Consider the following 27,096-nt stretch of genomic DNA (forward strand, 5'->3'; position numbering starts at 1 on the left):
CCCAAATTTCCTGGAGCCCTGCACAGCTGCATGCTGCTCCAGCTCCCCCCTGCTCTGCCCCAGCCCCACCTCTTCCCATCCCTGCTCTGCCCCAACCCCAGCCCCACCCCCACCCCCCTGAAGATTGCAGCCAGGCCCAACTCTGCACTCATGACATGGTAAGTGGAACGACCTAGCCACAACCTGCTCCGCTCCCCTGGCACCCAGCCACGCTGCCGGCGAGCGTTGAGTTCCCTCCTCCCCCCAAGCCTGGGAGCCAGGGGAGCAGAGCAGCCTGGGGCCCCAGGCCTCCACGAGTGGGGGCTGTGTGGGGTCCCAGGCCTCGGCGAGGGAGGGACAGGGGAGGCTGGCCACTTCCTGCAGGAAGTGGAGTGACCCAGCCCTAGCCTGCTCCACTCCCCAGCTCTCAGGCTTGGAAGCAGGGGGGAACCGCCCCCCAGCACTTGCCGGCGGCGTGGCTGGGAGCCAGGGGAGCAGAACAGAGCAGGCTGGGGCCAGGTCATGCCACTTCCCGCAGGAAGTGGCCAGCCCCCGCCTGCAGAGGCCTAGGGCCCCACACAGCCCCCCGCTTGGGGAGGTGGGAGGAAGACTGCTAGGCACCAAAATAGCTAGGGACAGCCCTGGCTCAGATTATTGGAACTGGCCGTCTGAAGTGACTTACTCCTACAGGATCCTATAAGGGCCTGTTTGCATGGCCCTAAGCCTCAAGATCTTGTAGCTCAGTGGTTCTCAACCAGGGGTATGCAGAAGTGTTCCAGAGGGTACATCAACTCATCTAATTGCCTAGTTTTACAACAGACTACATAAAAAGCACTGACAATGTCAGTACAAACTAAAATTTCATACACACTTACTTTGAGGGCAGAAGGGACCATTATGATATTCTAGGGAGTCAGATTATATCAACACTGATATAGGACTTCACCAAGCAATTCCTGCATCAACAAATAACTCAGTATACAGTCCACCATATCCTAGTAAGTTGTTCCAGTGGTTAAATTACCCTCACTAAAAATTTTGCATCTTATTTCTAGTATAAATTTGTCTACCTTCAGTTCCAGCCATTGGACGTTATGCCCTTGTCTGCTAAATTAAAAAGCCTTCATCCCCATGTAGAAGTTAATAGGCAGTCAAGTCATCACTTATCTTCTACCTTTTCACCCTCTCTTGGGCAAATAGATTAAACAAAAATATCTGTCTCTTGCTGCGAGTCAGGTATTCTAGACCTCAAGTCATTCTTTTCTGAACCCTTTCCAATTTCACAAAATCCTTTTTTGAAGTAGTACCAGAACTGGCTACAGTAGCCATCTCAATAATACAAAATACCAATAGCATTAAACAAGATTTTCTGGGGTGCCATATAAGGCAATGTCCAAATTTTGGCAAGCCAAAGGGCTCTTCAGGTGTGTGCTCTCTAGTGAAACCAAATCAATTCTTTGCCTAGTTGGCAGGAATTGAGAATTTATGGCAGGCATGCCAAAGATGGCACACTGGTTGATTTTTGAATGGCATGCAGACTATTAGTCCAACCAAGTGCACAGCTGGGGATGCATTTCAGTTTGTTTCTCCTCTTTTCACCATCATGCCAGGTATACATAAGTCAGTTTATCTGAATTTCAACTGATCGAAAACCTTGGTTATCCGAATGAGCAGTGCATCCCCAATGCTCATTGGGGTAATCAGGATTTACAGTCCTGAGAGTAGAAGGAGGGACAGAGATTGCTGTGGGCGGCAGGAGCCTCCTTAGTACTCCTTGAGGAAAGGTAGGAGGAAGAGGGGGAGAATGGGGTAAGTGGGGAAAGACCCCAAGGAGCAGGTGTGGTTCCCCTCAGAACCCATCCCACATCTGCTTCCTGCTGCCTGTGCCCAGCTCATGTTCATGAGGTGCCTACCCAGCACCTGGGGACCCTGCTGTAAGGATGGCCCTGATACCTGGCTCCAGCTCCAACCAAGGATGGCCTTGCCAATCAGCTCAGGCTGCATGCTGGGGTCCTGGCAGCTCCAATCCCTGCCAGTCTTGGCTGCAGCATCCCCATGCTGACCGGCCTCTGTGCCCTCCCTCCCCTGCAGGATACTCTGCGGCTGGGGAGGGAAAAGTGCCACCAGCCCTTGTGGTTCCCTGCTAGGAGCAGCCCATGAGGGCCTTCCATTTGGCCCACTGGGCATCCGCTGTTCCATCCTACTCTCTGCTGTCCCCTCCTCCCTGCTATCCAGCTTCAGCTCACCCTGAGATCTCAGCAGCTCTGGTCCCTTTCCTTCCCCAGCTGCAGGGCGTCCTCTGAGCTGACAGGTGCTGGCCTGGGCAGAGGCTGGGGTGAGTGTCTCAACAGCAGATCAGCACAGGGATGCTACAGCCAGGACCAGTAGGGCAGTGCATGGGTCAGAGCTGTCAGGAGCCCCAGAGCAGAGCTGGAGCCAGCTAGGTGATGCTGCCCTTACAGCAGAGCCTCCAGAGGGAAGCAGGATGGGAACAGCTGATGCCCAATAGGCCCAGGGTAAGACTTGCAATTGAAGAACACTGTCATATACAGCTGTGTCACAACCTTTCTGCTTCTACTTGATATTCCCCCTGCCGACACATCCAAGGATTCGATTTGATCTCAGCCACCACATCACACTATGAGCTCAAGTGGAGTTGGTTATCCACCATAAACTCCGAACTGTGTCTCTACTTTTTAAAGCAGTACCCGTCCTATAAGCAAAGCCTATATTCTCAATTCCTAGATGCATGAGCCACACACACACACACACACACACACACACACACACACACACACACCAGCCAATATATAATATTGGTTTTGCCTGCAATCTGAATGCATCATATATTAGCACAAAACTTTCAGATAGAAAAAAGATTAAGGTTTACTAAGGCCACTTGGTTGCACCTCATGGTGTGTGGACTAATTATCCACATCAGTGGCATTCTATAAAGTGCCAAACTAATTATACAGAAGAATCAATCGGTTGACTTCACAAACAAATAAATCCAGTGACTCAGTTGGAAATTTGTAAACAGATTTAGTGACCTTAATCTGATATGAAGCAAGTAAGGCGTGTTCAGAAAGGTTTTCCCTTGCATATCCTACAAAGGAACATAGCGTATGCTCTCAGTCAGCATAGTGTATGCTCTCAGTCTGAAGTTCTGGCTTTAAGTCCACACTTTTACTGAAAAATCCTGAGAATCTTCATTTGAGTTGTTCAAATACAATACTATTGTGCTTTTTTTGGGCACAATTCCTTATGCTAGTTAAATTATGTGTGTAGAAGGTGTCAGGCAGCATATACAAACCTGAAGGTCAGGCTTTCTGTTTGCCTCATCAGAGAGCTGGAGTATTAACATAGCAATGTTATGTGCCCTTGAAACAACAAACAACAACAAAAAAAAAAAAAAAAAAAAAAAACACACGAGCACTGAAAGCCAAAAATTAGGGAGCTTGCACAAAGTCCTCTGAAGCTGATCAGAGTATTGGTTTCAGGAAGCAGGTTTGTAATAAGTCAACAAAAACTTCGCAGTTAAGGATATTTCAGGCACTCAATCTAAAAAGCAGTACATGGGTGTATACATTTCTCCTTAATTAAAAGTTATAAAAAGTCCTATATAACCTAGCTGTCACAGGAGGCTCAAATATGGCTCCGCCTATCTGAAAGGCAAAAAAGTTTATGCCTAAATAAGCTTGGGATGGAGAGACCATTTTTAGTTTATTGCGGTTTTTTTAAGTTGAAGTCTAAAAGATAAGGAGATGTTTTATATTATTGTGTATATTTTACATTTTTCAGATGTTCTCTTTTGATGCACTTAAAAATGAGCAAGTAATCTAATATACATGTCTGAAATTGCACAGAGATATGTAATTACCATGTTCACCTGTGCCAATGCCCAGTGGATGATTTCACAGCTGTGCCTGAAAAAACATAATATTTATTGATCAGTTTGCTGTAGGCTTCCTTAAAACTTGATAAAGCCTGCATCTTTGTGAGAGTCCCGAAATGTTACACTTTTCTTTGCAAAAAAGCATGATGAAAGTATACAATATCAAGTTTCACCTTTATGACTGAGATGGAAATTCAGTTTAAAATATGAAAATTTGGAATTCATAGAGTAAGACAAAAACCAATATATTAATTTGCTGTTTTTGGAGCTTTATGTTAGTAGTTCCCACCCTGAAACATTTGTAGAGCTTTTGTTTAACCATTTTTATGGCATTTTTATCTATTTTCAGAAGGCAGTCATAAGGTCTAGCTTTCTGTGTACAATATGCAATATAGTGCTGCTAAAAGAATGATCATGCATAAACAGTATCTGTTATGCATTCAAAACATACACAGGTTGCATGGATTTATAGGTTTCTGACATTTGCTTTAAATGGTTACCTCCCTCCCTGAAATTCTTAAGGGACTAACTGACTAATTTGGCACCTGGAGTCTTAGCAAGTTGCTACATGATTAAACACAAGACTGTTTCTAACACGATTTGGTCAGCACCAAAACATTTTCAAGCCAAAGTCTACTCCAAACTAGGCATGTTTTGGGCATGCTGTCTTGTACACAGTCTTGGCTAGGGCCAAGATTAAATACACCTCCACCCCAATATAACAGTCCTTGGGAGAAGAAAAAAAACAAAACAAAACAAAAAAAAAAAACTTACTGCATTATAGGTGAAACCGCGTTTTATCGAACTTGCTTTGGCCTCGAGCATTTCCATTATTAATAGTCAGCAAATCATTTTTGTTGGAACTAACACTGTATGCAGTATCCCCTGCTGCTCCTTGTCCCCCTCTTTGTCTCCTGACTACCCCTCCAGAGACCCTCCCAAGACCCCATCCCCTATTTAAGTCCCTCTGCTCCTTGCTTATCCCGACTGCCCCCTCCAGAGACTCCCCTGTCCCTAATCACCCCCAGGACCCCACCCTCTACCCAACCACACCCCCAAGACCCTCTGCCCCTTATCCAACCCCTCGGCCCCAGCCCAGCACCCTTAGCACGCCGCTCAGAGCGGCGTGTCAGAGCCAGACACGCTGATCTGCTGGAGCATGCAGCCCCACCCCCAGAGTGCTGCTTTACCGCGCAATATCCGAATTTGTATTATATCGGATCGCGTTACATCAGGGCAGAGGTGTATAGTTAAAAACCCAGTTCAGAGTCAAATTGTTCCTTGTTGTGGATACCAACTCGTGTGGTATCACAGCACCCAACCCCTTTTCTGCAAGACATCTGCTTCTAAGCATCTAAGTCTCACTGCAGTCAGACTCTGAAGGATCCAAGAATTCATCACATGTATCTTTTGGCCTATGAAAAAAAAGTTAACCTCTGCAGACAATATACAGTATAAGCAGAGCCCCTCACAAACTGAGGTTTCTATAATGAGACATATAGCATTTCAAGTATTTACAACTGACATTGCAGTCTGTTCAGAACAGATGTACAAAGAGAATTTCCAGAAGCACTGCAAAATACTTTACATTAACATACATAAGCCAAACTTTAGTTTACTTCTGATGAGTAACAATCAGAAGTTATCGGCCACCTACAGGTTTCAATAACTTCAAGAAAAGGTCATGGAGTCACTAAGCTGAAGTGAAATCTGGAAGTTATTTTGGTTACACAGCAATCAACTAAAATATAGGGCTATATAAATATTTAAATTTCTCCGATATGATTATTCTCCCTCTAAGTCCAAATCAGTGTCACAAGGATGACCTATTGGAACCCTCTTAAGTCTTCCCCCCCTGCACACAGATGGCTAGAAATTCAGCTACTTACAGAGAAAATGGGCAGGGTGAACCCCACTGCATAGAGGATAGTGGATGTGACGGTACTGTCATGGAATGGATACTTGATGCTGTCATCATTACAGAAAAAGCCTCTCTGATATGGCTTTATTTTGGCCAAGTTTAGAACACCAAGGGGTAAGCCAGCTGTTGGGGGAAGGGGGGGGGGGAAAAAAAAAAGACACAGATGGTTAAATTAAAATTCACTTTATCAAGCATGGAAAAAGCTTCAGAACGACATGCAAAACTTAAGTTTCCCTTGAGTCAGTGCAGGATATTAATATCATGCAATGCACACACTTGCCCAACCCTTGCTATAGCCAACATAAAGGCTGCCTCTTAGTTAAGGACAATACATAATGTCACCTGCCAACAACTGCAGAAATTGGAGGGAGGTAAAAGGAGTTCAAAGTCTTGGTTTTTTTAAATTGATGAAAACATTGCCAGGCACTGAGCCAAGTTCTAGTCTATGAAACTGATATGCCACTCAACTCCAAATTTTAGTTAACAAGAATACTGGAGGGCAGAATATGGCCCTATTATTCTTTGAAATAGCATTGACCTTTCATTGAATTAACCGTGTGTAGAACATTTAAATATCTCATTAAAAATTTGAGTTCTGAAGCCAAAAGGAAGGAGAACCTTTCAAACTTCTTTTTGGAGAAAGGAAAAAGTAAGAAGGGACCAGTCTCAAAAAAAAAACAAAAACAAAAAAAAAAAACACACACCACAGTTCTGAAATGGGAAGAGGAGAGGAATTTTCAAAGACACCATCAGGAAACTGGACATCCTGAATGGAATAAGCTAGTTTATAATTTTTTTTTAAAATATTGTGACAAAAAACTTGCTTGCCTCATTTTATATAATTATTGTGGGCTTTAAATAGGACATGCAGAAAGTGAATAGGTTATGGCCCTTTATATTTAGAACTCTTCCAGTAGTCATCTCATCAATTTAATATATAATTTCTAAAAGGTAGCTGTGAGCCCAATAGCCAAATACTGATAATCTTTTTATGTGAAGAGAATATTTACATTAATCCCCTTACCATCGGGACTTTCAGGGCTGGCTTAACCGAGAGCTTGTTTACAAAAAATGGATTTCTACTGAAAGATTCACAATTTCTCTGCAGTATCTACAAGTCTGGATACAACTTTTACATAAAGCAGAACAGAAAGAACAAAAGACATGCCTCTACTGGCTAAAGAGCCATTTGAATCAGAGATAACGAACTACTCCAGAAGTGTTACTGAACGTTAGCTGTGCTAACGGACACAAATTTGTAGAGATATTAATTCCCACTGAAGATTCATATCAATAGTTTTTTCTTAACCTGTGTCCATTCCTTAATGACTAATTTGATTTTCTTCCATCCTCTTCAATTAATAAATTTGTAAAGTTTCAAGGTATCCTGTCAAGTGCTCTCCACCCCTAAATGTCAGACTGAATAATTCAGAGACCGAAGATGGAGATGGGCAAAAGCTACACACTGGAATAGAAATCTCTACTAATAAGAGTCTCAAAGGTCCAAATCCAAACCAGCCCTGCAGTTTTGGTTCCGTGTCACAGCCAAAACCTGATGGGACCGATGTTTTAGTATGGAAAAGACCCAACTCTTGTGAAGGCAGCTCACCAGAGTTCAGCACCTTCAGACTAAGTTTAATCCTATTTCAGGTCCAAAGCACCACCTCATTGATTCATCTCTGAAGGACATCTCTCCTCAAGTTAAGCAGTGCATTTCCTTCAAAAGCCTTTGCACGGGTCTTTTAAAGCTCAGAGGGACCCAGAACTCCTTTCTAATCTAAGAAGTCCAGTCTTCCATATTTTTGTTTATATAGCAGCAAAAGGAAATTCAACTCTTGCCAATAAGTAAAATACTCGAACTCAGAATGGGTTCAAAAATCTTAGGCCTAGAGAATTTACAATTCAAAATATTGAAGAGGACAGTATTGAACAAAGTCAAAGAGGCATGTGCCCATTACCACCACCAAGCTTCACAGAAAAGGGCCTGATTTTTTTAAAAAAATTTTGAAGGAAAAGAAACAGGATAAAAGGCAACTCTAAGACACAGATTAATAAGTAGGAGCAGAGGAATAGTCAGACAAATGGCACAGAAAGGTTGCGATATTCAGAGGCTTTTGCAACCTGAAATAGGGGAAGATAAGTCAGTGTGGTGAGAGTGTACAACCTTGACATCAATGTTTGCGAATTCATGCAACAGACCCCAAATTCCAGTTCATTTGACTTTCACAACACTTCAGAGTTCAACACTTTGAAAACCCACATCTTCCTGTATTCATTCATTAAGATTGTTTGTGGTGAGCATATACACAGATACTTTAAACTATATTTATACAGATATCTCCCAAACTTCTTTATTTTTTTAAGTTTCTATTTCTTTTCTACCAACTAATTTCTTGAGTTTCTCTAGTATCTCCGCATTGTGCAATTCATATAATTAAAACAATTCTCACAGAACTCTTTTTCCAGATTCTAAAGCAGCTAACATTCTATTCAATAATCCACTAGTCACCTTATCAATATACAAATATAATTGGTATTCCCCATGTTAAGTTGCCTGTTAGTCACTCATCTCTTTGTGATCCCTTTCATCTGCAAGACGGCTCCAGTTTCAAAGTTTTGATCTAGAGTTCTGGGAGTGTTGTAATTCTCTTCCAGACACCTTCAACTTTCAGAGACAAGCCCCCTTCTTTTCTGTATCCTTGTAGAGCCCCTCATCTAGCAGAATTACAAAATGGTACGCAACACACGACAGACTTCTGATATGTGTTATATAACATAGCAAGTGTTTACAAATAGATTGGATTTGGAAGGATTAGATTTTTATCTGTGTCAGTGAGCATCAATTTCACCACACACACAACCTATTTCTATAGATAAAAATTTAGAGACAGGCAGAGTAAGAAAAATGCTGCTTGAGAATTTAGAGTTTGATTTCTGGATATTTACTACATTTATTTTGGCATGTGATATTGACAATTTGCGTTTTGATGGTTATAAAGCTTTCATTTATTGAATCTCAACATCTGTCATTAAATAAATTGTCTGACCCACACATTGTCCCAAATTTTTGCAACTAAACATTTCCAAAGTGAATGATACAATAAAAAAATGCATAAGAACAAACATGGATAGTATCCATGTAAATTACTGTATTTTAAAAATCAATTTCAGCCAAGCCTATTTATTAGGTATATCCAGACAACTAGAGAGCTTCCTTAAGAAAAATGCAAAGTTTCAAGTCTCCTTCTATAGGAGATACTGAGAAAGGGGCATCAGGTCTGGCCTTGAAGAACTGGAATGGGAGGCAAGTCAGACAGTTTTTGTTCATCTCCCGCCCCATCTCCAGCTATTTCAAGCCCCCTCAAGTCTAGACCAAATCACAGGGGACCTTAATTCCAACAGAGGTCAACTTCAACAACAGTTTAGTTATTAAATACCCAGTTCTATCTTTAGAAAAGTTTAGTTCACAAAAAGTAGTGGAGCATACACCCAGTAAGATGGCATCTGCTAAAATAAGCCTCTTTTGCTGCTACAAGAAAAGCCTGTCTTTTCTCCTCCTCTTGCTCTTTATATAGTGTTGTATTACTTGTATTCCAGCAGCACCAAGAGTAAACTAGCTGCACACACCTGCAGAGGCAGATAGTTTCTGCCCTGAAGAGTACACCAGTTTATCCAATCTCCGTTTCCCTCCAGCCAGGAAAAAACAGTTCGACAAATAATGTTCATTCAGAAAAAAAGAAGTGTTAATCAATTCCTAATAAAGCCCACTAAGGCATCCCCAACTAGAGTGGGCTCAGATTTGGGTTGCCAATTCTCCAGGATTGTCCTGGAGTCTCAAGGAATTAAAGGTTAATCTTGAATTGAAGATGACATGCGATGAAGCCTCCAAGAATATGTCCAACCAAAATTGGAAACCCTAGGTTAGATGCATGCTGCCCACACTACACTGGCACTGTGGCAATGCTCCATATTTCAGTCCTATGTAGCCCCTTGGGCTACATGAGAATTAGAAGTTTCTTGGAAAAGTCTTTACTCCATGTACAGCTGCCATCTTCAAGTTTCCTGGCTATGCAACACGAGTATCTTGTATTACCCATCTAAAACAAAAGGAATAGGCTGCAGCTGTCTCTTATTGCAGCCTAACATTACATAACTTCTGTTAACTGATTATATTCTGTCATAACCTCTCTAAAGTAAGGAAGAACAAAGTTAAATACAGGCACTAACTTTGTTCAACGTAGTTTCGGTAAGATAAGCCAAAGCGATTATTACTGTAGTAGCAGTTACGTAATGGACCCTGAACTGGGGGTAAAGGACAAAGGCATTACTGTACTGTTCTAAGAATAGTCACAGTTCAGGATAAGGGAAAAAAAAAGGTTTTTTTCCCTCACTTTATTTAAAAACAAAACTACGAGTTACTCTTTTGGTTTGGTGACACTTGTATCTTTGAAGAGGCAACATCAAGAATTTAACATCTCAGATTTTAAGTCTAATTTCCTTACTCATGTTGCCAATATTAACATAGACTATGTTAAGAGTCTAGTTTACTTTAATTATGCTGTTACTCTCTCCCCTTTCCTCAGTTTGAGTAGTCAGAAAACTACTGTAGCTCTTTTCAGTCTTAGCCATCACTGATTTCACTTCTCGGTTTTCACATACTAGACACGCTATAGAATTTGGCTTGCAAACGTTGTAGGGGAATGTTCTGGACACACACAAACACACACACTTTGTTTAACTGAACCTGAAACAAAAGTAGTTTTAGGCACACAAGTTTCATATCTGGGCCGCAGTCATATACTCATGTGCACTTGTTTTATTCCCAAAAATAAAGTTATGCATATGCACACTACTCACAGCACCACAGCATAAAAGTTAAGCATGCAAGTATGTTCCTGAAACTCTTACTCTTCTTGTCTAACAGAAAAAAGAAATTGGCTGCAACCAAAAATGGCATAGGCCCCACAAATTTAAGGGAAAACTAAAAAACAGAGTTTATTTTAACTTCAAAACTGAAAACTTTGTAGGGACCTAATGAAATATTTTAAGTTAAACAAAACTTGGGAATGGAGAACCTGAATATGAGAAGTCAGAGTAATATTTGGCAGGCTCCGGGGTGTAGAGGGGAACTCTGGGCTGGGGCCAAGGATGAGGGATTTGGAGTGCAGACTCTGGGGTGGGGCATGGGGTTGGGGTACAAGGGGTGTTAGGGCTCCAGCTGGGAGGTGAGGGGTTTGAGGTATAGGAGGGGGCTCTGGGCTAGGATCGAGGGGTCAGAGGGCAGGAGGGAGATCAGGGCTGGGGCATTGGAGGGGATGCAAGTTCTGGGCAGCTATTTCCTCAGACAGCTCCTGGAAGCAGGAGCAGCAGCAGCACCAGCAGCAGATGATCCCCCCTTCTGGCTCCTATGCAAAGGTGCAGCCAGGCAGCTCTGCACGCTGTCCTGTCCATAGGCACCACCCCCACATCTCCCATTGACTGTGGTTCCTGGCCAATGGGAGCCGCGAAGCTGACACTTGGGGTGGGGACAGTGCATGGAGCTCCCTGGCTGTGCCTATGCCTAGGAGCCAGAGCATGGACAGGCTGCTGCTTCTGGGAGTCATGCAGAGCCAAGGTAGGAAAGGGAGCCTGCCGTAGCCCCACTGCACCGCCAACCGGACTTAACGGCCCAGTCAGCGGTGCTTCCACTCTGTGTTCTGGTTGAAAACTGGACACCTGGCAACCCTACCTTTGTGCAATGTGGAGAAAGGCAGGTAGTGACTGGAGGGTGAGGCTGGAAGCCAGCCTCTGACACCATCTCCTAAACCCCATGACTCACCCTTTGCTCCCCTCCAAGCTAGCCAGCAGAAGAGGCAACAGAGGTCAGGTCCAGGAAAAAGCTCTCTAAACTAGCTTCTTATACCACAAGATTATTAACTCTGGAAGATTGTCTGAGAGTCTCTGGGAAGTCATTCCGACACGGAAGTGAATATGGGGCTTCAAAGGGATACCCAGAATACAGTTTTACTAACTATAGTGATTTGCCATTTAGGATTAAAATCTGCTTTTACTCAGAAATATGTTATAGCTGGCTGAAATGCAATAGTACTCCCCATAGAAAAGAAATTTGACAGGAAACAGCATTAGGCTCCACCAGTGTTCAAAACTAGAGCTGACCTAAAAGGAGGAAACCCTTTCTACAAAAAACTTGTGTTTTTGGAGAAAGTTTCATCCTGAAATGCAAGATCAAAAGTGAAAATTTTCACATTTCAAGGAAGATTTCACTGCAGAAAAACTAAATTTTACGGTTTTCCAGCTGCCCTCGGGGTTTTGTCAATTTCACTTGTGCTTTCAGGCCAGCTGCTAGAGAACTCAGCTACTCTGCCCCGCACTTCTCAGGAGCTGGGGGAAGCAGAGCCAGAGCACCCTGCTGTGTTTCAACAAAAGTTTAGTGGAACCTGTACAAGATTCCCTGAAACATTTTGTTCTACCACATCAGCATTTTCCAACAAAACTTCATTTTACTGGAGGATTTCCAATCAGCTCTTTTTACAACCCCTTCATTATGCTTACAAATTCGAAGGTTTCTTTTGTAATTAGATTTTAATACATAAAAGATACAACGTTCTTCTATTTCAAAAGCATTTTTGTTGCTCAATAAGGGGGGGAAAGTTCCAATTCTTTAAGAGCATCATGGGCGGGACCCCAGAGACAGGATTTTTTTTTCTAGTTTATTATTTGCAACCAAGTATAGACTTCAGAAACCGTCTTTGATGCTTCTTTCCTCAAAACCAGGAGGAAATGCTATATCTATACATAGTTATTCAAGGAATTATATAGATTACCCTACATTTATTCCAATTCTTAGCTTTTGTGTTGCTATGTAAAAAAATGCATTATTCATCATTTTCTATTTAAAAGAGGATTAAGTTTTTTTTACTTGTGATTTGTCTCTAGCTCTATTTGGGAGGGAATTAAAATGCACTAAAACAGCATTTTAAAAGTTGTTTGTTTTCTTTTGATTAGTTAAATAAGGCTACCTTAAATCTGCTGGATATGCAAGGAAAAAATGCATCAAAAAGTTTATCAAATCACGATTGTCATTTATTAACCAATACAAGTATTATCAGCAAGTCATGAATTGGATTGTCACCCTCTCAAAGTCTTGGAATTAGTAGATCTCATCCTCTCAAACATATTTTATTCTTAGACAGGATGAGGAAACTTTACAGTTTTTCAACTTTGAATGAATGAATCATTGACTAAACTAGCTAAATAAACTGAAATGAAGAAAGTATTCTCTCTGCACTTGCAAAAAGGCTATTGAAAAAAAGCTGTTTTAGCACTTCAACAAACTCTAGTTCCAGGTCCCTAGCCAGTGGCTTCCAGAAGTTTATTGATCTTAATTTCTTTTTTAAAAAGTTGGCAGTAAACATACAAATTAAAAAATTCAAAAAACTTAAGCAAAGCAATTAATAGTTTAGAGTAAATTTTGGCCTCAGAGGTTGCCATAATTTCAAATAGGTTTATGTATTTAAAATCCTAATATAAAAAAATATTCATTTTTATCCAGTCTGCGTAATGTAAGTGGATTGCCAATTTGTTAAATCCACACCACTATCTTCCTTCAACTTGTCTTTAAATGTAGTCAGAACTGGTTTGCCAAACTAAAAATGCCACACATGCCAATTCCTAGAGTTATGCTGGAGTGCTGGTATTCTTGCTTCGAAAAAATCATGTCACTATCACTCAGGCAGGTCACACCTCTTTACACAAGGCATCTCCAACAGAATGCTACTCATTAGCAAAGCTTAGTCCTTTTACAGGTCACATTCTTAATTCCTAGAATTATACTGTGACCTATCCCAGCACTCAGCTAACATTCCATCACAGACTGTATAACCATAAAAAGAACAGGAGTACTCGTGGCACCTTAGAGCCTAACAAATTTATTTGAGCATAAGCTTCTGTGGGCTACAGCCCACTTTATTGGATGCATGCAGTGGAAAATACAGTAGGAAGATTTTATATACACAGAACATGCAACAATGCGTCTTACCATGCACACTATAACGAGAGTGATCAGTTAAGGTGAATTACCAGCAGCCGAGAAAAAAAAAAAAAAAAAAAAAAAACCTTTTGTGGTGATGATCAAGATGGGCCATTTCCAGCAGTTGACAAGAACGTGTGAGGAACAGTGGGGGGCGAGGGGGGGAATAAACATGGGGAAATAGTTTTACTTTGTGTAATGACACATCCACTCCCAGTCTTTATTCAAGCCCATGTTAATGGTGCCCAGTTTGCAAATAATTCCAATTCAGCAGTCTCTCGTTGGAGTCTGTTTTTGAAGGTTTTTTTGTTGTAATATTGAGACTTAGATCTGTAATCGAGAGACCAGAGAGACTGAAGTGAAATGTTTCAATTCTTGACGTCTGATTTGGGTCCATTTATTCTTTTACGTAGAGACTGTCCGGTTTGGCCAATGTACATGGCAGAGGGGCACTGCTGTCACATAATGGCATATATGGATTCAAGCTATAGGGGAAATGGAGTTTTCCCTATAAACTATGCAAATATGTAAGTGCTGTACAAACATTCCTACAAGATAATGAAAAGATGCATTCTGTGGGAAGAGCGCGCCCAGGACTATTAAAAATTCAATTTGACAAACAGTGGGAGTTTTGCCACAGCTAATCAGAATCCTATGGCCAGCAAAGAAACTAAGTCAAGTCAGATTCACATTGCTGAGGAAAGTCAGTGGGCAGCTGCCACCAAGAAAGGTGCTGCGACTATTCACTTTGGGGAAGACCACCTCAAAAACACCACACAGTTGAAAGAGTAGAGGTAGCAGAACCCTCTTCCCTCCCCCCTTACCCAGAGCAGCCAGGAGGCTGACATAAAGCATAGACCAATAGAGAGAGAGGGCAGACAGAACAGCTAGGAGGTTCTGCAATGACTGGAAGAGAGAAGAGACAGAATGCTCCTTGAAACAGAAGGGGGAAAGAGGTGCTTAGAATTTGTCAAAACACCTAGTAGCTAAACAGAGGCAGATACAGAAGGTGGAGATCAATGCACTCTCTCTATTCCCAGCAGCCAGGAGTGAGCAAAGGGAGAAAAAACTGGGCTGCTTGCCAAAAGGCTGCCCCTGGACCTCACTGGCAGGTTCCCTTTACCCTTGTCTTTCATATTTATACCTGGCTAGTAGATCTTTCCTGCCCCGACTGTAAATGTCTAAGATTGTTAGCTGAAGCATTTTTTAATATCATCATGTTTATACCAACCTAATGGTTCCAATACTGTAATTTTAAAAAGCCTTCTGGCAAACAGTGGGTACACATTTGATTAAAAACTATAATAAAACTGAGCTAACATTTCTTCCTGTTCCTTTCATACTGTTTGCAACTTCCTTTTTTTATCCGCGAGAACATGCTAGTAACTTGTTGGGTGGCTGAGGAGGAATAAGATTAAGAAGGGTAAGAACCACAATGCTCTTTAATAGCCACCCCGCTGGCCCAGCCTGGTGTGATACTGATGGCACCTTAAAAAGGATGTCATTTACTGTGCCATTCCTGCTGGATAAGGATGGCTGTGGCTGCTCAGGAGTGCAGAAGTGAGAAGGGGGAGAAGGGGAAACGATTTGTCCTCTGGCTTGTACATAGATGTTCTTGGTGCTGGGGGGTGGATTTCTGTTTAAATCATTTATTGTAAGAACTAAAGCTATCATCTCACTGCCAATTAAGGTTAGCTCTATGGGATATGAGATTACCCACCCCACTTAAAAACCAATTACACAATATTTTTGAATTGTCTTATAAACAAGAGCTAAATCTTAACCACCCCTGTTTTAAGTATGCAAACAAGTACAATTTGAGATTTACAGATAGAGAAAACAGAAGCAGTGACAGGTCTGTGGCCTGATTTTCAGAGTTGCTGAGTACCTGTAAATACTACTGACCTCCAACTGTATATTCTGCTGCAAATATTCAGCACATCAATTACTCTAATGTATTTTACCACAGAAGTACAGATAGGAATATACAGTGAATTTGAATCTGGCTGCACTAGTGTGATCACTTCAAAATTTAAAAAATTAAAAAGGAAATCAACCTTGTCATTTCAGATTTTGTAGCTGTCCAGCCCACTCATACCTTGCCATCCCTATTTCCAAAAAGGAAAGGCTGTCAAACAGATGGAAAAATTCTGCAGCTACAATCAGATTTTCTGTTTAAAAGTCTATGTGTAAAATTAATTTATTGATTCAGGTTTTATTCAAAGCTTGTCAGGTTAGATGATTTGACCATTTCCCCACCCCAAGCTAGTATACATTAGACTGCAACTGCTGAAAGTCATTTCAAGTCAATGACCATGAACTCTCTACACATGACTGATTTTTAACTATGGAAAGATGCAAAGGTTCTCCTTTCCTGTGCAGCTTAGTAAGAATGTAGCACAGCAGTGTTCTACTTAAACAAACAAGGTTATTAACAGATCCAGGTTATATGATGGCAGTGTTAGAGAAACTCCAGGTTTTCATAATACACTAAACATTCCCTAAGACCATGCCATTTTTCCATACTGTATCACAATAGCATGCATCAGAATATGAATAAGAGAATTATTTTAATAATCAGGGCCAGGCCTTCTCTTGGCAAACTGGAGTTTTCATAACTTATAACTGTTTCCAGAGCACACCAGTAGTGTCTTTAAACGGTCATTATTATACTGTTTGAAAATAAATGTGCATTAAAATGCAGTTTAAGTAATTAAACAGTATTTGTTTTTGAAAAAAAATATTTCTACTTTTGAATCCAGACAAGTTTGTTCATAGTTAGTTTAAAAGTAATAAGCCTTTTATTTAACACTGTCACATTTGAGTACACAAAATGGTTCTATGATACGTTCAGATACATCGCTTATCTAACTCTTCTCAACTTGTATCTGCATGAATAAGAAGGAAGCTAGGTGATATAGGGAAGTAAGTGCTTAGATACCAAAATATTTCATGTGTGTAGAAGTATTATGCCCTGTTGAAGATTATAATAGAACCATTAGCAATATACAAATCAACAACTGCCTTGCCATGCATTTTAGGTGTCTATAATTAAGACCTTTCACTTTGGGAAGAAAGTTCCATTTCCAAAGCTGATGTGACCACAGATCTAAGAAGAGAATAAGAGGTTACAAAGTCCTGAGTCTGAATGAAATTCTGATTTTAATACAGGTCACAGAAAGACCTGTAAAGGTGAAAGCAAATGTGTGTATTGGGGAGGATGGAAGGAGAAGAAGTGGACTACTGCCTATTTTGTGGGTGCTTCTATATATACAAGAAGTCTGAAAGGTTAATTTTAACTAGAAAAAGGGAAAAAAATCAGGTCTTTTTTTTAGATTCTGTGGTAACTGGGGAACCTCATGAAATGACATCACAGGAGGCTGAAAGCTAAGCCAAAGAAAAAAAGGGGAAACATTTTTACTCAACCTGTCTAAAACATTTTAAATTAATATCCATTTGATGCCAATACCTGCTGTCACTTGATAGAAAGGATGTCAGTAAAAAAGCTGACATTAAACTCTTACAGCTTAACTGGAGGGGTACAGTGAAGGTTGGAGGCCCACATCTTCAAGAAAAACCTACAAAAGAACAAACCTTTGCTGATTTTTCTATGTCAAAAAGATGACTATCTATATGATAAAGCAGCACAAGGGGCACAAAACTTAATTTTTCTACATCTTTTGTAGGTCACTTTTAAAAGTATCTTGATTCAAAAGCTAAATCTCTTCAATGACTTACACAGCTCAAAAGTTTAATATTTAAAAAAAAGTTAAATATAAGTGACAGCATTTAACTAGTTTTCAGATAAATATTAGAGAACTTAACCAGAGTGGAACCCAAGCAATGGTAATAAAGCAATTCAGCATTCAGATTGGAAAGCAGTTATAATCAAATGGTGAGCTCATTCCCTATCATCCTGGAAGAATGGCTAGGTCTCCCATGAGTAAGTCTGCAGTAGGAGGAAACAGCATAGCCACAATTAATGAAAAGGGGCCAATTTCTGCACTAGCACTGCGCACACACACACACACACACACACACACACACACACACCCTTATCACTTAGAACATATGCAGACACTGGGAGCATAAGCACGCCCCAAATCCTTAAGGGGTTTTCCTGCTTTAGATCATTAACTGTCAAAAGTTTTCATATTTAGACCAAAAAGAAGAAGATGAAAGAACTGCTGCCAAGTTCCCCACCTAGACAGACAGAATAAAAACTAGCTCGAAGAGCCAGCCTTCACCCCCCCTAAAAAAAGGGGCACAAAAATAATATCCCATAGGGCAGGGGTAAGCAAACTTTTTGACCCAAGGGCCACATCTGGGTATGGAATTTGTATGGCAGATCATGAATGCTCACAAAATTGGGGGTTGGCTGCAGGAGGGTGTGAGGGCTTTGGCTGGGGGTGTGAGCTCTGGCGTGGGGCTAGGGATGAGGGGTTTGAGGTACAGGAGGGTTCTCCAGGCTGGGACTAAGGGGTTCAGAAGGCAGGAGGGGGATCAGGGCACAGGCTCCAGGCAGCACTTACCTCAAGCAGCTCCTGGAAGTAGTGGCATGTCCCTCCTCCGGCTCCTATGTAGAGGTGTGGCCAGGCAGCTCTGCGCACTGCCCCATGCACAGGCACAGCCCCCAGAGCTCCCATTGGCCGAGGTTCCTGACCAATGGGAGCTATGAGGGCAGCACTTGCAGTGGGGGCAGCATGCAGAGCCCCCCCCCCCCAGCTGCCCCCAAGAGTAGGAGCTGGAGGGGAGACGTGCTGCTGCTTCCAGGAGCCGTGCAGAGCCACAGCATGCAGGGAGCGGGGCAAGCCCCTGACCTTGCTCCTTGGCAGGAGCTCGAGGGCCGGATTAAAACATCTTGAGGGCCAGATGCGATACCTGGGCCATAGTTTGCCCACCCCTGCTATAGGGGGTTTCTATATCCTCTTATTACAATTTACAAACATCTCCCCCTGTTCAGGATCTTTCCAGTTATGTTTTGGTTTTATGCTGCAAGTTTATTCTGTGGTTAGAACTGCAGCCACACATCAGTTAATACATAGTAGTTGCAATGCTGTGGTCATGTAACAATGCATCCCAAGAAGTTAAAGTATATTTTAAGAGAGTCCGGTTTCTCTCACACAGCAGCACTGTGATATCTTCATGTTAATCTCACATGGCGCAGTCTTGCTCCCTCTGAAGTCAAGCAGGAGATTTGCCATTGATGTCAGCAGGAGTAGGACAGGTGATGGTGAAAAAGTTTACATTAGGATTTCTGTGATTCGTGACAGACTCTAAATAGACTGTACAGAATTGGCAAAACTGGGAGTTCTCTTTTAATCTTACACTGACGCCTGACATCCAGACAATTACTGTTTAAAAGTCTACTGAAGTCAATATTTTCCACTGACTTCAACAGGCTTTGGATGAGGCCCAAACTTACTTTATTGAAGCAGACTCCCAGCAAAGAGGGGGAAGCCCCCCCTTTTTAAAAAAAAATAAATGGACAATTAAAAGCAGGTTGGACGGAGCACTCAAGACCATATGGAAGGGAACAAACCACACTGGCAGACCAAGAGGATGGACTGCTTGTACTTACGGGTCTTTACCATCTCTGACTTCTGTAAGTAGAGTCTAGAATTCTAACATACCCTGCTAATTGATTACTTTTTATTGAGACTTTTGTGAAGTTAACAATCCTTTGTGACTAGTAGGGAATTTTCAGATTTTTGTAGCTATATATTGTGTTCTTCCAGTCACACACTTTTGATAGTTGGTTTCACATATTTGGTCCAGCTGAACTAAACCTGCAGACATTCTTCCCACCTCCACCGGTAAGTGCTGCCAACAGTCATGTGCTTGGAGGGCTGGGGGGAGGACAGCTAAAACCCTCCATGTTGTTTGCCCAATGTAAAGGGTCTCCTTAGTCAGTTCCTCCGTAACTGATTGTGTAAGAGAACCTCTTTCACTTTCCTTTGACTATCTCATTTGATCTCCATCCTTCCCCTCCCCCCTGCAACCACCTAATATAGGTACAGATGTTTACTGATCAATTGAACTGTTCACCTGCATCTTCATACATTGTGCCAGGGACAGAATGATAAGGTTTTAAAATTTAATCCATCAGGAGCCATAGGGAATATGGAGAACTACCTAAAATATAGGTAGTGCAGAGAAAATAAAAGTTTTCCCTGCAGGCAAACAAGTATAGCAAATACACTGAATACAGTTTGAACTGAAGCTACTAAAACCCAGTTGCTTCCATCTAAAACATAAGCACCAGACCAGTAGCTTAAGACAATGGCTACTAACTAGTAAAGGCTAGATTAAGACTAACTCTGGATTTTTGCTTCCTAATATGGCAGAAGTGATAGCTTCTGCGTTGAGTGGATCATGTGACATTATACAAAGTGAAGGGAAGTTTTTTGGTTGCTGTTCTTGGCAGTAAAAGCATTCGGGGATTAGAAAAACAAAAACAGGGTGAGGAAAAAGTCTTGCCGTTTTGGTCAGTCACCTGTACTCACAGAAGATCTTAGAAGAGAATGCTTCTCTCACGTGCGCTGTAGCTAATTTGAAGATAAATTGCCCCTTTCAGCTGACTCTGAAGGTTCAACAACAATTTGTATTCTAGAAATTTAACATCCACATGATGAAAAAGTTGGAAGTGGTACCATCAGTATGTCTGAGTCACAAGAAGTCAAGGTAGAGGTGGCAAGGCTGGTGAACTACATATTCAGGAACTGCAAAACCACACAGAAATAAGCATTGTTTGATCAGCACTGACACCTCAACTGTCATTTAAGCTTTGCCTTCATTGAAGCTATATCTACAATACACACACTGGCAGCTGCATGTAGGGCATGTGTAGTTACACGCCACAACTGTGTCCACACTGCAGCATGTAGCTCAGGGGTGGACAAATTATAGCCCGCAGGCCGGATTTGGCCTGCCAGCAGTTTTAATCTGGCCCTCAAGCTTCCAGCCAGGGAGCAGCGTTGGGGGCCACTCCAGGCGGTTCCCGGAAGAAGCGGCATGGCCCCCTCTAGCATCTATGCATGGGGCAGGCAGGGGGCTCTACTCTGCATGCTGCCCCTGTCCCAAGCACTGCCCCCACAGCTCTCATTGGCCAGGATCCGCGGCCAATGGGAGCTGCAGGGGCGGCGACTGCACACAGGGCAGTGTGCAGAGTGTAGGAGGTGGAGAAGGGACATACCACTGCTTTTGGGAGCCACTTGATACGCACTGCCCAGAACCTGCACCCCTGAGCCTCCTCCTGCACCCCAACCCCCTGTCCCAGCCCTGATCCCTTTCCCACCCTCCAAACCCCTCGATCCCAGCCCAGAGCACCCTCTTGCATCCCAAACCCCTCACCCCCAGCCCCACCCCATACCTCCACCTCAGCCCGGAGCCCCCTCCCGCACCCTGAACTCCTCATTTCTGGCCACATCCCAGAGCCTGCACTCCCAACCAGACTCCTCAACCCCTCCCACACCCCAACCCCAATTTTGTGAGTATTCATGGCCCATCATACAATTTCTATTCCCAGATGTGGCCCTCGGACCAAAAAGTTTGCCCACCCCTGGTGTAGCTACACATCAGTGAAATATTTCAGTGCTGTGGGAGGAGACTGAGCGGGGCGGGAAACAAAAAACAAAACAAAACAAAAATAGAGCAGCAGCTTGCTGCTACTGGAGACTCTCTCTACAGCAGGGAAAGGCTCCAGCAGCAGGGAGCTGCTGGAGCCTTTCCCTGCAACCTCCCCATTTCCAGACCCTCCCCCCGCACTGGGGGAGTCTTTCTGCAGAAGGGAAAAGGCTCCAGCAGCACAGGAGCAGAAGGACGCTATGCTGCTAAAAATAGCGTAGACAGAAAGCAATGCTTGGGATAGCAGAAAGTGTCTAGGGCAGGGGTGGGCAAACTTTTTGGCCCGAGGGCCACACTGGGGTTGCAAAACTGTATAGAGGGCCAGGTAGGGAAGGCTGTGCCTCCCCAAACAGCCTGGCCCCCCGACCTCCTATCCACCCCCTCCCATTTCCTGCCCCCTGACCGCCCCCTCAGAACCCTTGCCCCATCCAACCCCCTCGCTCCTTGTCCCCTCATCACCCCCTCCTGGGACCCCTGCCCCTAAACACCCCCCGGGATCCCACCCCCTATCCAACCCCCCTGCTCCCAGTCTCCTGACCCCATCCACATCCACACCCCGCCCCCTGACAGGCCCCCCGGGCCCCATGCCTACCACCCCCCACAGAAGCTCTGTCCCATCCAATGCCCCCTGATTACCCCCCGCCCCTTATCAACCCCCTGGCCCCAACCGCCTTACCACGCCGTTCAGAACGGCATGTCTGGCAGCTGCGTCGCCTGGCCAGAGCCAGATACACTGCCACTCTGCTCGGCAGGAGCATGCAACCCTACTGCCCAGAGTGCTGCCCATGCAGTGGCGTGGCTGTGGGGGAAGGGAGACAGCAGGGGAGGGGTCAGGGGCTAGCTTCCCCTGCCAAGAGCTCAAGGACCAGGCAGGAGGGGCCTGCGGGCCATAGTTTGCCTACCTCTGCCCCTCCCAGAGTTGGAGAGATACTGGTCCACATTTGTTCCAGACAAAATTATAAACAACGCTCTATGTGATCCAATACTCTTCTGAAAAGTTTCGCAATTCCATCCATCACTTTCAATATCTTAATAATGAAACTGTTTTAAATCTAACAAAAAGTCAGCACTCTCTTACCTTACCGGAAGTATTGACTAAATTTAAACAAAAGCATAATTATAGTCAGTCATGTTCTCTTTGGAAGACAAGAGCTTTTTCCCCCAACCCCATTAATCAATAGTGACTAATTGATATTTCTATGTTATTGCTTCAGCCACACTGCACCAGCTTTATGGGAAGTGGACAAGATGATCTGCACTATAAGAAGAAAAAGGAGTACTTGTGGCACCTTAGAGACTAACAAATTTATTTGAGCATAAGCTTTCGTGAGCTACAGCTCACTTCATCGGATGCATTTGGTGGAAAAAACAGAGGAGAGATTTATATACACACACACAGAGAACATGAAACAATGGGTTTATCATACACACTGTAAGGAGAGTGATCACTTAAGATAAGCCATCACCAACAGCAGGGGGGGGAAGGAGGAAAACCTTTCATGGTGACAAGCAGGTAGGCTAATTCCAGCAGTTAACAAGAATATCAGAGGAACAGTGGGGGGTGGGGTGGGAGGGAGAAATACCATGGGGAAATAGTTTTACTTTGTGTAATGACTCATCCATTCCCAGTCTCTATTCAAGCTTAAGTTAATTGTATCCAGTTTGCAAATTAATTCCAATTCAGCAGTCTCTCGTTGGAGTCTGTTTTTGAAGCTTTTTTGTTGAAGGATAGCCACTCTTAGGTCTGTGATCGAGTGACCAGAGAGATTGAAGTGTTCTCCAACTGGTTTTTGAATGTTATAATTCTTGACGTCTGATTTGTGTCCATTCATTCTTTTACGTAGAGACTGTCCAGTTTGGCCAATGTACATGGCAGAGGGGCATTGCTGGCACATGATGGCATATATCACATTGGTAGATGCGCAGGTGAACAAGCCTCTGATAGTGTGGCTGATGTGATTAGGCCCTCTGATGGTATCCCCTGAATAGATATGTGGACAGAGTTGGCAACGGGCTTTGTTGCAAGGATAGGTTCCTGGGTTAGTGGTTCTGTTGTGTGGTGTGTGGTTGCTGGTGAGTATTTGCTTCAGATTGGGGGGCTGTCTGTAAGCAAGGACTGGTCTGTCTCCCAAGATCTGAGAGAGCGATGGCTCGTCCTTCAGGATAGGTTGTAGATCCTTGATGATGCGTTGGAGGGGTTTTAGTTGGGGGCTGAAGGTGATGGCTAGTGGCGTTCTGTTGTTTTCTTTGTTGGGCCTGTCCTGTAGTAGGTGACTTCTGGGTACTCTTCTGGCTCTGTCAATCTGTTTCTTCACTTCAGCAGGTGGGTACTGTAGTTGTAGGAATGCAGAACAAATCCGCACAGACACACCCCTGGAGCCAGGACCTGGGGTATTCTATCTGCTACCCAAGATCCATAAACCTGGAAATCCTGGACGCCCCATCATCTCAGGCATTGGCACCCTGACAGCAGGATTGTCTGGCTATGTAGACTCCCTCCTCAGGCCCTTCGTTACCAGCACTCCCAGCTATCTTCGAGACACCACCGATTTCCTGAGGAAACTACAGTCCATTGGTGATCTTCCTAAAAACACCATCCTAGCCACTATGGATGTAGAAGCCCTCTACACCAACATTCCACACAAAGATGGACTACAAGCCGTCAGGAACAGTATCCCCGATATTGTCACGGCTAACCTGGTGGCAGAACTTTGTGACTTTGTCCTGACCCATAACTATTTCACATTTGGTGACAATGTATACCTTCAAATCAGCGGCACTGCGATGGGTACCCGCATGGCCCCACAGTATGCCAACATTTTTATGGCTGACTTAGAACAACGCTTCCTCAGCTCTCGTTCCCTAATGCCCCTACTCTACTTGCGCTACATTGATGACATCTTCATCATCTGGACCCATGGAAAAGAAGCTCTTGAGGAATTCCACCATGATTTCAACAATTTCCATCCCACCATCAACCTCAGCCTGGACCAGTCCACACAAGAGATCCACTTCCTGGACACTACGGTGCTAATAAGCGATGGTCACATAAACACCACCCTATATCGGAAACCTACTGACCGCTATTCCTACCTACATGCCTCTAGCTTTCATCCAGATCATACCACTCGATCCATTGTCTACAGCCAAGCGCTACGATATAACCGCATTTGCTCCAACCCCTCAGACAGAGACAAACACCTACAAGATCTCTATCATGCATTCCTACAACTACAGTACCCACCTGCTGAAGTGAAGAAACAGATTGACAGAGCCAGAAGAGTACCCAGAAGTCACCTACTACAGGACAGGCCCAACAAAGAAAACAACAGAACGCCACTAGCCATCACCTTCAGCCCCCAACTAAAACCCCTCCAACGCATCATCAAGGATCTACAACCTATCCTGAAGGACGAGCCATCGCTCTCTCAGATCTTGGGAGACAGACCAGTCCTTGCTTACAGACAGCCCCCCAATCTGAAGCAAATACTCACCAGCAACCACACACCACACAACAGAACCACTAACCCAGGAACCTATCCTTGCAACAAAGCCCGTTGCCAACTCTGTCCACATATCTATTCAGGGGATACCATCAGAGGGCCTAATCACATCAGTCACACTATCAGAGGCTCGTTCACCTGCGCATCTACCAATGTGATATATGCCATCATGTGCCAGCAATGCCCCTCTGCCATGTACATTGGCCAAACTGGACAGTCTCTACGTAAAAGAATGAATGGACACAAATCAGACGTCAGGAATTATAACATTCAAAAACCAGTTGGAGAACACTTCAATCTCTCTGGTCACTCGATCACAGACCTAAGAGTGGCTATCCTTCAACAAAAAAGCTTCAAAAACAGACTCCAACGAGAGACTGCTGAATTGGAATTAATTTGCAAACTGGATACAATTAACTTAGGCTTGAATAGAGACTGGGAATGGATGAGTCATTACACAAAGTAAAACTATTTCCCCATGGTATTTCTCCCTCCCACCCCACCCCCCACTGTTCCTCTGATATTCTTGTTAACTGCTGGAATTAGCCTACCTGCTTGTCACCATGAAAGGTTTTCCTCCTTTCCCCCCCTGCTGCTGGTGATGGCTTATCTTAAGTGATCACTCTCCTTACAGTGTGTATGATAAACCCATTGTTTCATGTTCTCTGTGTGTGTGTATATAAATCTCTCCTCTGTTTTTTCCACCAAATGCATCCGATGAAGTGAGCTGTAGCTCACGAAAGCTTATGCTCTAATAAATTTGTTAGTCTCTAAGGTGCCACAAGTACTCCTTTTCTTTTTGCGAATACAGACTAACACGGCTGCTACTCTGAAACATGGGGGAATTAGTTTTACTTTGTGTAACGACCCATCCACTCCCAGTCTCTATTCAAGCCTAAGTTAATTGTATCCAGTTTGTAAATTAAATTCCAATTCAGCAGTCACTCGGAGTCTGTTTTTGAAGTTTTTCTGTTTAAAGATAGCCACTCTCAGGTCTGTAATCAAGTGACTGGAGAGACTGAAGTGTTCTCCGACTGGTTTTTGAATGTTATAATTCTTGAAATCAGTTTCTACGGGACTTTGACACCCGGTGTTACTTGTAAGGGTGTTGCATTTTCACTGTCTTTTTTGTATTAGACGGTATATTCTTTGGGGCAAGGACTGCATCTTACTATCTTGTAAGCATTGTGTTCCTCAGCTGTAATCTTAATATACAAGTGAGGGCTCAACTGCAAGATACCCTGACAACCTATATACACACATTTCTAAGTTAGAAAAGAGGATTTTCTTGACTGTGCAGGAAGGGGAAGTAGTCTGTAGTTCAGACCACCTGTATTTTCTAGAAGAAAAAAAATAATTTCATGGTAAGCAGACATATACAGTACAGTTACCTTGAAAATAGGCTATTGCCAACAGTCTTGCAGACCAGTATAGAAAAAACACTACAGGAAAAAAGACACACACTCAAGATACAGTGAAATTCTAATCTAATCATTTTGTAGAAGACTCCAAAAAGAAAAAAAGTTTATATATGAAAAATCTTAGCAGACCCCACCCCCGCAATACAGCAACAACCTTCTTTATGAGAGCATATCAAAATTTGAGGTTGGTCCCAGACTCTGGCTGATCTATCAAGCTAGAAGTGTTTTGAATGACACTGCTAAGGAGGGTTTCCCCTGCTACATCAGACACTCCTCAGTGGTCACATTCATGAAATATTAAGCTCAATCTCCAGTAGGGACTTATGGATCTCTTTAGTCCCATAGGCACACAGATCATTTGAGTAGCAGAGTGAGACTCAGGGATATTTGGAGAACTAGAAGCATTTGATATCAGACAGGAGTTTTCCCTCAGAAGAGTAAATATCTTTCATGAAGACCTGGGGCTAAAGCCACAGTCTCCATAATACACTGAACTAAAATCCGGTGCTCTTCCCAGGGACTCACTCAAGACAGACCTTCTAGCACCAAAGTCTATTCACGTCTTACACCCTTCTTGTATATACTAAGCCATTCCCTACTTTTACAAATAGTACAGCCCACATGTCTGAACAAATTAGAAATGACCTGAAGAAGAGCTCTGTGTAGGTGAGAGATACAAGCTTTCACGCTAACAGAAGACAATCCAATAAAAAAAATCACGT

General features: G+C 43.2%; 1 protein-coding gene across 3 annotated transcripts in view; it reads right to left on the minus strand.

Annotated features, from left to right (window-relative positions):
• Positions 1–27,096, minus strand: part of PLPP1 (phospholipid phosphatase 1) — a 131,359-nt gene that overhangs the window by 99,792 nt on the left and 4,471 nt on the right. The window contains exons 2-3 of one of the 3 annotated variants that reach the window (XM_038401268.2): positions 5,764–5,918; positions 3,860–3,905 (exon numbers count right to left, since the gene is read on the minus strand). The exons of the other annotated variants lie outside the window; for them this stretch is intronic. Of the exons in view, the coding sequence (XP_038257196.1) occupies positions 3,860–3,905; positions 5,764–5,852 (135 nt within the window). The 5' untranslated portion in view covers positions 5,853–5,918. The remainder of the gene's footprint in view (positions 1–3,859; positions 3,906–5,763; positions 5,919–27,096) is intronic. 3 annotated transcript variants of the gene reach the window in all.

Source organism: Dermochelys coriacea, chromosome 5 (assembly GCF_009764565.3).
Source record: "Dermochelys coriacea isolate rDerCor1 chromosome 5, rDerCor1.pri.v4, whole genome shotgun sequence".
Lineage (NCBI taxonomy): Eukaryota > Metazoa > Chordata > Testudines > Dermochelyidae > Dermochelys > Dermochelys coriacea.